The sequence below is a fragment of the Equus przewalskii genome, chromosome 9, assembly GCF_037783145.1.
Source record: "Equus przewalskii isolate Varuska chromosome 9, EquPr2, whole genome shotgun sequence".
Lineage (NCBI taxonomy): Eukaryota > Metazoa > Chordata > Mammalia > Perissodactyla > Equidae > Equus > Equus przewalskii.
Genome location: NC_091839.1, coordinates 27,508,523 through 27,520,954, shown reverse-complemented (window position 1 = coordinate 27,520,954; position 12,432 = coordinate 27,508,523). Strand labels below are relative to the sequence as shown.

General features: G+C 51.3%; 1 protein-coding gene across 6 annotated transcripts; it reads left to right on the top strand.

Annotated features, from left to right (window-relative positions):
* The first annotated feature begins 536 nt into the window (after window positions 1–536).
* On the top strand, window positions 537–9,085 carry LOC103567815 (zinc finger protein 304-like). Of its 6 annotated transcripts, none has more exons than XM_008544552.2 (5): window positions 537–891; window positions 2,715–2,774; window positions 3,161–3,287; window positions 4,017–4,139; window positions 4,793–9,085. In XM_008544552.2, exons 1-5 carry the CDS (start codon window positions 862–864, stop codon window positions 6,403–6,405), a joined length of 1,953 nt encoding a protein of 650 aa, XP_008542774.1. In that variant the 5' UTR covers window positions 537–861; the 3' UTR covers window positions 6,406–9,085. The 6 variants fall into 6 exon arrangements, with proteins under 6 accessions (XP_008542774.1, XP_008542775.1, XP_070414994.1 ...); XM_070558893.1 differs by having other exon boundaries at window positions 542–1,814; XM_008544553.2 differs by lacking the exon at window positions 2,715–2,774.
* Window positions 9,086–12,432: the final 3,347 nt, after the last annotated feature.

Genomic DNA, 12,432 nt, shown 5'->3' with positions numbered 1-12,432 from the left:
AGGCTCACCCCATAGCTTCTGATTCTGTGTGTGTGTGTGTGTGTGTGTGTAGGGGGCTGCGAGAACTTGTATTTCTAGCAAGTTCCCCAGTGATGCTGATGCTGATTGAGAGACCACAGTTTGGGGACCACTGAATTAGAGAGACATTTAATGTTCCTAAACAAAGTCTCCGTGAGGGAGATATTATTGTTATTCTACATCCTCAGAGAAGAGAAGCGGTTCCCCAGGGGGCCACCTTACCACTGGTAGGCTGACGCCCAGAACACTTGCAGCACGTCTCTGAGGGAGGAAATCTGGGAGCGGCCCCTTTAAGAGGAAGCTAAGACACGCCCCTGCTACTCTTTCTCGCGGGTCTCCATTTCCCAGCGCCCCTCGCGGTACCGCTTGGGCGTTGCCATGGAGAACGTGAGGGCGCCAAGCGCCGGGCCTGATGCAGGGCAAAAACTACATTGGCCAGAAGGCTCCAGGGGACGGCGGCGGGCTCTAAACCAATCACAGCCCAGAAGAAGAGCTATTTCCTGCGGCTCGCGCCGGCAGGGGCGGGACTTCTGGGGTCGCCATTGTGGACGCTCGTTTTGCTCTTGACAGGACGTTCCTTACCGCCCTTGGGGACCCGAGCGCTGGGCCAGGGCCGCTTCCCAGGCGCCTCTTCGGGACCCACCGGGGAGGACAGTGAGGAGGATGGGGCCGACGTCCGCGCCTTCGCGCGAGCCGTGACCCCCGCCTCCGTCCCCGCCTGGCCCCCGTGCGCGTTTACACGGGGGAGGCTGAGGCTCTGAGTGCCGCGGGCTTCGGGCGGCGGGCAGGCTCCGGCCCCGTGGCGTGTGGGGCCCGCTGAGGCCGCGGGCTTGCCCGGGTCCTATGGTGGCGGCGCTGATGGACCCGGAGCGGGTGAGTGGGGGGTGCCCGCGGCCTCATTCATTCGGACCCCCACACACGGTGCGAGACTCCACGAAGGGGGCGGGGGCGTCCCTGGACCCCCTGCCTCCTTCGCCTCTCTTTCTTGGCTGCCGGAGGCTCTAGGGTCACTCCAAGCCCGAAGTCCTGAGTCCTAGCCAGGGGCCATGTGGAAAGGTCCTCATTTCTAGAGTCCAGTGGGACGAGGTGTGGGAAGCTGTTTCAGGCACAGGGACCAGGGCGTGCAAACGCTAGCAGTGTTCAGGGAGCCGCAGGTCTCCCTTCTGTCTGGTGGACAGGAGTCAGGCCTGGCATGGCTGCCCGAGGAGGTTGGCCTGTAATGTGAGGGTGGTGGGAGCCACGGAAGGTTAGGAGTAGAGGAGGGAGGGGATCCGACTCACGTTCACGCTCCTTCTGGCTGCCGAGTGGAAAACAGACAGGGGGGTGGGGCGGTGAGGGCGAGGGAAGAGAAAGGGAGGCCCATAAGGCTGCTACTGTAATAGATCAGGCGAGTGATGGTGGCTTGGTCAGAGTGCTGACTGGAGTTGGGAGAAGTGGTTAGATTTTGGGTCCGCCTTTTAAGTTAAGCCAGCCAGATTTTTTTTTTCTTTTGGTCTGCTGGGCAACATTTACCCTGAGTTAACATCCCTTGTCAAGCTTCCTCTGTTTTGTACGTGAGCCACCACAGCGTGGCCACTGACAGACGAGTGGTGTAGGTCCAGCCCAGGAACCAAACCTGGGCCACCAAAGCAGAGCGTGCCGAACTTAACCCTTAGGCCACCAGGGCTGTCCCGTAAGCCAACTAGGTTTTTATGATGTGGAGGGTGAGAGAGAAGTGGAGGAGGCAGGGAGGTCCCCAGGGAGTCTAGCTTCAGCAACTAGAAGGCGGAAGTGCATCCACAGAGACGGGGAAGTTGGTGAGTTGAACAGGTTTCAGGGAATATCAGGAGGTGGATTTTGACCATCCTGAGACTCCCGAGTGGACGTCTCGAACGGGCAGCTGGACACGCAGGTCTAAGTTATGTTCACGGATTTGGCTTGGAGACATCCATTCGGCAGTACCAGCCTGTGAACAGAGATGTAACCCTGGTTCAGGTTTAGGAGGGGGCATCTTTAGGTCCTGGTGATGGGTGCCTTACTGGGGCAGCTGAGCACTGGGTGGCTGGCCTGGGTACCTGGGCAGGAGTGGTGGGCATGATAAAGTTGGATGAAGGGAGGAGCAGCCATGAGGGAAGGTGTGTGTGGGAGAGGTGGATCCAGAAGGTCCCAGGGGCGGAAGCTGAGGCATGTTGGAGAGGGAGATGACAGCCCTTAGAGGGGCTGGTGCTCACCCCTCTATGGACTTACTGGCCTTGGCCACTCTATGGGGCCTGGTGGTTTCAGTGAGGATGGAGGATTAGCTCAATGGCAGACAGTCAGCTGGGAGTGTCCCAGGCCCAGGGTGGGAGGTAGTGGGACTGGGCTTTGAATGTGCATTAGGAGGAGAAAGGAATGCTGTGGCTGGTGAGGGGACAGCAAGGGGAAAGGCAGAGAGGCCTGAAAGTCTCTGAGATCCTTGTGTGGTCTGGGTGGCTGAGGGTTGAAGGTAGGAATAGGACCAGTTGGAGAAACTACGAAGGAAGGGCTGGGTGCCACCCTTGGCAGTTGGGACTTTTGGAAGTCTGGGTCAGGACGGGCTCCTGGTTGACCTCACGAGGTAGCCAGGCTCTGGCCACCATTTGCAGAGTGGCATGTGGGGCAGCCGGGAGATACCCATTGTGTGGGCCAGAAAATGGTGGTGGGGTCTGGAGATGTGCCATACAAAGACTGATGTGCAGGTGCAGAGGCAGTGTGAATCAATGGACTGGGGTCCTGGTACTGGAGCCTATGGGAGAACGGTGAGCCTCCATTTGGTGTTTCTGGGAGGCAGGATCTGGGGACCCAGGGGAGTTGCCTGACAGGGGGGAGTTGCCTGGCAGGAGGGAGTGGGGCCCTACATACCAGGTCTAGAGCTTAGATGGCGTCTATCTGCCCACCTGCCTGCTGTTTGAAGGAGGACACGGGTCAATAAGACATGAGGAGATAGTGGCACCCATGGCATTGGAGGCTGAGGAGGAGGGTGACCTGGGAGTGTGTCGGGGGGTGGTTTAGGGGGCAGAGACTGCTCATAGAGAGGTGGCAGGATGCGGGGTCGTGGGCCTAGGCCTGGATGGGTTCATCTGTGCGTTGTGTTGTTTTTCTGCCGCCTTTGGTCTGGTGAACTTAGCTGTCCTCGTATTGGCAGGGCTGGGGGACCTTTGAGGATGTGGCTGTGTACTTCGCCCAGGAGGAATGGGAGCTCCTTGATGAGGCTCAGAGGCACCTGTACCGCGATGTGATGCTGGAGAACTTGGCCCTTGTGGCCTCGCTGGGTAAGGCCCTTCCACCCTTCCAGCCTCTTGTTCTGCCTTTATTCTTCTCCCAGGAGCAGCGTGTTTTCCCACAGCTGAGCATTGGTGCAGCCTCCTCCCCTGGACTACGTGCTGTGTGTGCAGGACTGGGCTGCAGGCACAGCCTGCTGCTCTCCCTAAGGAGCTCCAGTACCTGCTTCTGAAGCCTTCTTGGGGAAGGCTCAGGGCCAGGAGTCTCAGTCTGGCTGCCTGAGTCTGTCCACATTGGTGGCACCTCAGTGCCCAGGTTCTGCCCCCTTTTTCTATCAGACACTTCCAGGAGCCTGGCTGTACCACAGACTGCAAACAGTGACATCATCGCTGCTTGTGGGGACTACTGGACTGTTCCTGTGAGATGCTCCTCAGAGACTTTTTTTTTTTTTTTAATATTTTATTTTTTCCTTTTTCTCCCCAAACCCCCGGTACATAGTTGTATATTCTTCGTTGTGGATCCTTCTAGTTGTGGCATGTGGGATGCTGCCTCAGTGCGGTTTGATGAGCAGTGCCATGTCTGCGCCCAGGATCCAAACCAATGAAACACTGGGCCGCCTGCAGCAGAGCGCACGAACTTAACCACATGGCCCAGCTCAGAGATTTTTTTAACACTGAGTTTTCTTCCCAGTTGCAAAGATGACACAAGCTCCCCTTGGTCTGTCATATGGCGGGTTGCTCTGAGCTGGGCCAGCCACTGACCTACTCTTCTTCCTCCAGGATGTGCATCTTCCAAGTCCCGTGTGGCTGCCCAGCTGGGAGAGGGCAAAGAGCCCTGGGTGCTTGACAGGGTGGATGTGTCTCCAGCCATTGCAAGAGAGGCCGGGAGGGAGCCTGGCTCTGGTGAGGGGGAGCTGGGGGCAGAGGTGACAGTGGGGCTGGGCTCACACTGTACTGGGCACCTGCCCTGTGTCCACTAGTGTTTATTGCTGGGGCCAGTAGCACCTTCCTTCTTCATTCTGGACACTCCACCTTCTTGCCATTTCTGCTTTGTCCCTGGGCCCTGGATGACAGACTATCTCACCACTCTGATGTCCGTGTCTCCCCCATTCTCCTCCTCTCCTCCCTTTGCAGGGCCGTCCTGCATTAGCCTACAGTGAATGCATCATGAGATGGGCACACATCTTCATATAGACTCTGAGCACCAGATGCTCAGTTGCAACTGGATTTTCCTGGGCTTGTGCACACCACTCTGTGTCTCCTTCTCCTCTCAGAGATCTCCTTGGGCCTGCCTATATTGGGTCCTGCTGAAAGCTGAGGAGTGAGTTGGAGTCCCTGCCTCTACCAGCCTGAATCCCACCCCTGTTCTCACACATGCTGAGGCCTTGCCTTCCGTGGCCTTCCTGGGCCCACTCCTGCACTGTTAGCTCTTTCCCACCCTGAGTTGATCCTACAGACTCATTCCTCAATCTGTGAGACACAATCACAATCTGTGACAGGGCTGCTCCCTCCCAACAAAGCCTACATACACCTCACTAGCATTTCTCTGCTTCCAGGTTGTTGGTGTGTAGTGGAGGATGCCGCTCCTGAGTGGGGTGTTTCTATAGAAGGAGTGCTCCAGTTCAGGACCCCTAAGGCAGGTCCTTCCACCCAGAAGGCCAACACCTGTGACATGTGTGGTCCAGTCTTGAAAGATGTATTGCACCTGGCTGAGCACCAGGGAGTACACCCCAGGCAGAAACTGTACAAGTGTGAGGCATGTGGGATAGGTTTCTGGCTCAGTGCAAACTCTCACCAGCAACAGAAGGAGCACAGTAGAGAGAAACCCTTCACATGCAGGGAGTGTGGTAAGGCTGTCCTGGATAGCCACAACCTCCTCCAGCACCAGGCCACCCACAGCAGGGGGAAGCCATGCAGGAGCACCGAGCGCAAGGCCTTCCCACCCAGCTCCAGTCACCAGCAACAGCAGGGAGTCCAAGCTGCACAGAAGCCCTTCAAGTGCAGCGACTGCTGGCAGGCCTTCCTGAAGGCCTTCGCGCTCCTTGACCACTTAACTCTCTCTGAAGAGAGACCCTTTAGATGCCCAAAAGGTGGAAATGCCCCCAAAGAGACATCAAGCCTTATTCATTGCCCAAAAATTCAAACTGGAGAATCATCCCATGTGTGTAAGGAATGTGGGAAGGCCTTCAGTGACCTGTTTAAACTGAGGACCCATCAGAAAGTTCACACTGGAAAAACACATCACAGTTGCAGTGAATGTGGGAAAGCTTTCACCCGCAAACACTCACTTGTTCAGCACCAGAGAGTTCACACTGGAGAAAGGCCTTATGAGTGTGGCCAGTGCGGGAAGGCCTTCACTCGCAGCTTCCATGTTGCTCGGCACCAGAAAGTTCACAACACAGAAAGGCCCTATGAGTGCAGACGGTGCCGGCGAGTCTTTAGCTGTATCTCCAACTTTGTTGAGCACCAGAAAATACACACTGGAGAAAGACCCTATGAGTGCAATGAATGTGGGAAGGCCTTCATTAACAGCTCTCATCTTGTTCGGCACCAAAAAGTTCACAACACAGAAAGGCCTTTTGAGTGCAACAAGTGTGGGAAAGCCTTCCGGCAAACCTCCAAGCTCATTCTGCATCAAAGGAGTCACACTGGAGAAAGACCTTATAAGTGCAATCAATGTGGGAAAGCCTTTAGCTGCCCCTCCAACCTTGTCCCACACCAGCGGATTCATACTGGAGAAAAGCCTTATGAGTGCTCTGAGTGTGGGAAAGCCTTCAGTCAAAGCTCTGCCCTCATTCAGCACCAGAAGGTTCACACCAGAGAAAGGCCTTATGAGTGCAGTGAATGCGGGAAAGCCTTCAGCTACAGCTCTAATCTCGTTAAGCACCGGAAAGTTCACACTGGAAAAAGGCCTTATGAGTGCAGCCAGTGTGGGAAAGCCTTCAGCGAAAGCTCCATCCTCAGTCAGCACCAGAGAGTTCACACTGGAGAAAAGCCCTATGAGTGTAATAAATGCGGAAAAGCTTTCCGCTACAGCTCAAACCTCTCTAAGCACCAGAAAGGTCACACTGGAAGGGAGCCTTCTCAGTGCAGTGGACATAGAAATGCCTTCAGCTGGAGCTCCAGCCTCCCTCAGCACCAGAAAGCTCATACCAGAGAAAGGCCTTAGGAGTGTGACAAAGGGGATAAAGCACTGACAGGGGCTTTCTCCTTGTTCACCATAAAGGGACTCGCTCCTTTTATGAGAGAAACTTCTGTGACGGGAACTTTTATGAGGAAGCCATCAGCAAGAAACTGAAACCTGCACAGCCAGTGCCCCTCCTGGGGAGCGACCTGCAAGCACCAGAGATGGGGAACACTTTCAGGGGCTGCACTGCATTTTCTAACCTGTCCAGGTGCTTTGCCAGATTATGTCACTGCCAGACACCATCTCACCTCCACCAGCTGGCAGGGGCATGCATGTGCCTGTCATCTCAACACACTCAGGGAAGGCAAGACCTTATGCTCGCTCACTCCCTGAAGGGAGCCGTGAGTGATGGGAGCCCTTTGGGGTGGCCTCATTTTCTACTTCTTCCCTGTCCTCAGTGGTTCAGGCACTACCCTGACCTACTTCTCTGCAGGAGGTTCTGGGGTCTGAGGACTTCCAGAGGAGGCTTCCCTTCTTGGTGGGCGTTGTTGAGTCTACAGATGATGCCTGCATTGGATGTGTTCAGCCTCCAAATCACCCAAACCTGGAACCACCTGCCTCTATAGAGAGATAAAGGCCTTATTGTTAAAACCATCTTTAACCCTGGAACTCCATCTTGTGTGTGAGGAGAGACTGAGAACAGAACTAGGCTCTAACAGTGCAAAGAAGGGGAAGGGCTTTTGTGGGGGGCCCCAACATAGACAGTAGGGTGGTAAGGAATAGTTTGCAGTCTTGTAGTCCAAGGCCTCCTGGGCCAAATCTTGTGTGCTGGATGCCAGAACTACCTGTTGGGTGCAGAGCTTTGAGAACTGGGTATTTGGTGTGGCAATCTCCAGTTCTTCCTGGTCCCTTGTTCCTGGGACTCTCCCACATTCCCCAGTGATGTTGTGGGGCCACTGTCTCCTGGGACTTGCTCATGAGTAAGGTGCCTGAAGTCCAGAATATGTGGGTAGGTGTCACTGGATGTAAGATCTGCAGGGGCCATGTGGAACCACAAGTGGACACAGAAACACTGGGCTTGAGGTGAGAGATTTGGGGAGACTGTGGCAAATGGACATGATACGGCCAGTACTGTATGTGGGCCCCATCATATCTACTCACAAGAGCTGGCTGTGCTCAACTCCACATTCAGTGACATCATATGGGTTAGCCTGAAAAAAAAACAACAGCTCTGCAAAAAAACAAACCAACCTCATTTGCAGTGTTTGCAAAATTTGCTGACAGTGACCTTGGCTACAGGAGATTCAGCTCTGCAGGTCTTGGAAAGTCCTGCACTCTCGTCTTGTCCTCTAGAAAAGTGTGATGTCCCTTTAGAATGGGCACAACCAGTGGTGTGCTGCTCACTGCCAGAGCAAATAATCTAAAGGTGGCGTGGATTCCTGTAGTCTTCCTGAGCTGTTCACTTCAGGGCCATCACTGCATAAGTAGGAACCCTGGGAATGAGAGAAGGGAGATTCTGTAGTCCTGGATTTTTGTGGCCCAGCCAATATTCCAGGTAAGCATGGTGGCCATGATGTTCATAATCTGCTGGTTTTTGCTGCCACTGATGCAGGGCTGTCCCCAGGTACAGGGGTCAGAGATGGTGGAATCAACATATGGTTGCTCCATTTTCTGGTTTCCCAAGAGGAGTGAGAGATCCACATTTTTATGTGGAGTCTTGATTTTATAAATGTTGAAAAAACTTTTTCTCAAAAACTTCTATACAAAGGTGTGCACATATATATATATACACACATGCTATTGTGTATGTGTGTGTATGTATATGCAACCTGTACATATGGGCTACACATGTTCCTGGGCCAACACTTGTGAATGTCAGAAAATAAGCAAACCAGGCTGTCAGGAGCCCAGACATGTAGGGTCTCCAGACGTGAAGGCTTCTGGCCCACAGTATTTACTCCATAGCATGTAGCAGGGGCAGTGGCACTACGGCTGCCACTCCACTCAGGACGACTCTTCCCTCCAGTTCTCTGAAGCTGACCCATGAGGGTGGCATCCCAGCAGGCTTGTGATCAGCCAAGCATGCAGCAAGTCTGCCTCAGCACTCCCCAGCATCCTGAGGTATCAGGGCAACGCTTAAACTCAAGCCATCCCTTCTGGGTGTAATAATTGCCTTCCACTAACATGGAGGACTTGGGATCACAGTTAAAGTCCAGGTGAACCTTGGAGCCTCAGACCTCCACACAAGGACAGACATGGATCATCCAGAGCTCAACTCCTTGTACCTGTGTGGTTAGGGTTGGACAGATCTCATAATGCTGCCCCCATGCATTCACAAAGGCTTTACCTGCATCTGCTCTCCCCACCAGGGCTCTGTGCACACTACCCAACTTAATGGAATCTTAACATTTCCCTGGTGATGCCACAACATGCCAACCAAAGGCCTCTTGGTTCTGAATGTGTGATCTCCCCAGAGTACCAATTTATGTGGAGCTCAGGTTCTCCCCAGCATGAGGAAGTATCCAGGGATCCCCAGCCTGCTCAAGCCCTCTCCTGGGTGTGACAGTTGCTTTCCATCACAGTGGAAGGGCTGCTTGGGCCATTCGGACTCAGACCCCCAAGCAAGGTAGGGCAGACATCCATCATCAGAACTCAATCCCTTGTATCCGGAATGGTCAGTTATGTGTAGACCTTGTAAAATTAAGTCTTTTGGTGAAGAGTCCTTGTTTGGTGAAGTGTCCTTTACTTCAGCCTGCCTTCCAGTCTCTCCAACTGGGCTCTGTGCAAGGCAGCCTGCTGCTCCTATGTGTGTGTGGTGCACAGGTGTGTCTGTGTACTGTGTGCATGTGCATGTGCCAGAATATCCAAATATCCAGAATATCCAAAAGAAAGCCCTGGTGGCTCTGAGTATCTATGAACGGGGGCTACTGACATCCATCTTGACTCTACAGGAAGGTTGGCCTGTGAACCAGCCACAGAAGGCAGCATTGAGTGATAGCCAGAGGCAGCACTTTTGACATCATTTGAGCCCTAGATCCACTTAACTGCCTGAAGCCAGATGCCAAGTGGACTTCTAGGTTCCACATGGCAAAACTGGCCAAGGCAATTCAATGGGGACAAGATAAACTCTTCAGGAAATAGTGCTGGAACAATTAGCCATATGCAATAACAACAACAACAAACCTCTACCCTAAACTCAAGTCATATGCAAAGTTAACTCAAAATTGATCATAGACATAAGTGTAAAACTCATAACCATAAAACTTCTAGAAGAAAGCCCAGTGGCCTTGGATTTGGTGGATTTCTTAAACATAACATAAAAAACATGACAATAAAAAGATAAGTCAATTGGACTTCATCAAAATTTTAAACTTTCACTTTTCAATGTTACTCTCAGGAAAATGAAAATGCAAGCCCCAGACTGAGGAAACTACTTGCAAAACAAATTATGACAAAGGACTTGGATCTGGAATATATAAAGTAATGCTTACAACTTAATAAAACAAAGGTGACCTGAATATTCACTTCACTAAAGAAGATACATGGATGGGGGCTGGCCTGGTGGCATAATAGTTAAGATTGCAAACTCTGCTTCTGTGGCCCAGGGTTCACAGGTTTGGATCCTGGGTGCAAACCTAAACACTGCTCATTGAGCCATGCTGTGGCAGCATTCCCACATACAAAATAGAGGAAGACTGGCACAGATTTTAGCTTGGGGTCAATCTTCCTCAAGCGAAAACAGGAAGATTGGTAACATGTTAGCTCAGGATCAATCTTCTTTACCCCCACCCCCAAAAAAGATACATAGATGGCAAATAAGCACACAGCTTCTACGTAGAATGTGGTTTCATTTAGAGCTCACAACACCCCATCAGTATTCTAGAGATAGTGAGGTGGTTAAGAGCACAATCTCAGGGACTACAGGCTGTACGTTCCTGTCCTGCAACAGCTCATAATTAGCTGTGTGCTCTTGGACAAGTTACAAAGACTCTGTGACTCAGTTTCTTCTATATTTAATTGGTGATTGGTATGGCTGTGGCAGGTCTGCAGGTCCTGAGAAACTGCTCACCCTCACCTGAGGGTACTCAGCCATCAAAGCAGAGTCCTTGTAGACAGGGAGCAGTCACTCCAGGTTGCCAGTCTCTCCCACTTCCTATTTCCTCACACCCAGAGTTTCTTTCCACTCAGTGTACCCACCTGGCTCTAATATGAATAGAAGGAGCTGACCCTGCCTAACAGTGTCTGCTGTCCAGAGAGCATGTCTTCTAGCCTGGGGAAAGAGCTTGATGTCATTTTTGCTGAGGATGTGATGGGAAACATCCCCTAGAACAGGAGAGCAGCAGCCTCTTCTTCTGGACCCACCTCTCCCTTCCACAGATGAGATCTTACACCCAAGTCAAAAGATTTAGAACATGGAATCTTTTAGCCTTTCCCAGAAGGGCATGGGGAAGAAATGCAAATTAGGGTACACATTGGAAAGGAAGAAGCCAAAGTGTCTTTATTTACAGATAATGTGATCCTGTATATAGGAAATACCATAGAATCCATTTTACAAAGAAAACCTAAACTACAATAAACAAGTTCAGCAAGATGGCAGGGTAAAAACCAAAATACACTAGCAACAAAGAATACGAAAATGAAATTAATGAAATGATTCCATTCACAGTGGCCTAAAGAAGGGTAAGATGGGGATAAATCTAACAAAAGATGTGCAAAATCTGTACCCTGAAAACTACGAGACAGTGTGAGGAGAAACTACTGAGAGACATTCCATGTGCATGGATTACAAGACTCAATGTTTTAAGATGCCAATGCTCCCTCAAAGGATGTACAGATTCCACGCAATCTCTATCAAAACCTGAGCTGATATTTGGGGTAGAAACTGACAGGCTGGTCCTAAATTTATATAGATTATGCAAAAGACTTAGAGTAGCCAAAAAAATGTTGACAAGGAAGCAAGTTGTATTTACCTTACCTAGTTTCAAAGGTTTCTATGAGGCTGTAGTAATCAAGACAGTGTGGTACTGATATAAAGACAGACATACAGATCAACAGAACCGACTTGAGAGGGAACCAAAATTCCCTCACTCAACTGATTTTCAACAAAGGTACAATGTGGAAAGATAGCCTTTTCAACAAATAGTTCTAGGAAAATTAGATATCCACATGTGAAAAGGTGAATTTAGACCCTTACATCACACACCACATACATTTAGAAATGAGCAAAAGATGTTAATAGATATTTTAGCAAAGAAGATAAACAGATGGTTAATAAGGAAAAAAAAGTCCAACATCATTATTCATTAGGAAAATGTAAATTAAAATCCCATTGTCATAAGTGACATCAGCATCATGGCATAGTGAGCTCTTCCCTTAGATTCTCCCAGCTAAGATACAAAGCAACAGAGGACATTCACAAACAGAATAGACGTCTGAGAGACCCATGCAGCCATACATCTGAAGGTGGAGGAGCTGGACCCCCACCAGGAGGAAGTAGAAGGAGGTAAAGGGATCTCCTCTCCCTCCCGAGAGGTGACCTAGGAGGGGACTGTGTGCAGCTCTAAAAGGAGAAGGGGGAGGGGCAGCTCTCCATAGGAACACTTTTGCTTTCCAAATTGCCTCCATGGGAAAGCCCCACACAGAAGAGGCTAAGCGATTTCACAGGATGTCTAAATCAAGCGAGCACCCCAGGAGGGCAGATAGCGAGAATGCTGGGATTACACATGTGAAAGAAAGCACCCTTCCCTGTTCCTGGCACACCAGCTCACCTGGTTGGCCAGAGCAAGGGACCCCCACCAGAGCACATGTGCATGCATTTGTAAAGCAGCATCTGCGAGCAGGCAAGCGCAGATGGGTCCTGTCAGCATAGATACCAAAGGACAGACACAGACGCCAGGGATTGTGGCAGGCTCAGAATACACAACTCCTGATGCCACCCACACCAGCAGCAGGTGGAATCTGTGACCAGATACTATCACTATGTGAAGGCACAAATGTACCCCATCAAACAGTATGAAGAAATACATTAACGCTCCAGACGAAATGGAAAATGAAAAGCACCCAGAAGTC

Bases quoted from the DNA above. Each gene is read 5' to 3' on its own strand.
- LOC103567815 (XM_008544551.2), top strand. From the start codon at position 2,628: ATGTGGGGCAGCCGGGAGATACCCATTGTGTGGGCCAGAAAATGGTGG. The intron at 2,775-3,160 runs GTGAGCCTCCAT...TCGTATTGGCAG, and splicing joins CTGGAGCCTATGGGAGAACG to GGCTGGGGGACCTTTGAGGA. The intron at 3,288-4,016 runs GTAAGGCCCTTC...TTCTTCCTCCAG, and splicing joins GGCCCTTGTGGCCTCGCTGG to GATGTGCATCTTCCAAGTCC.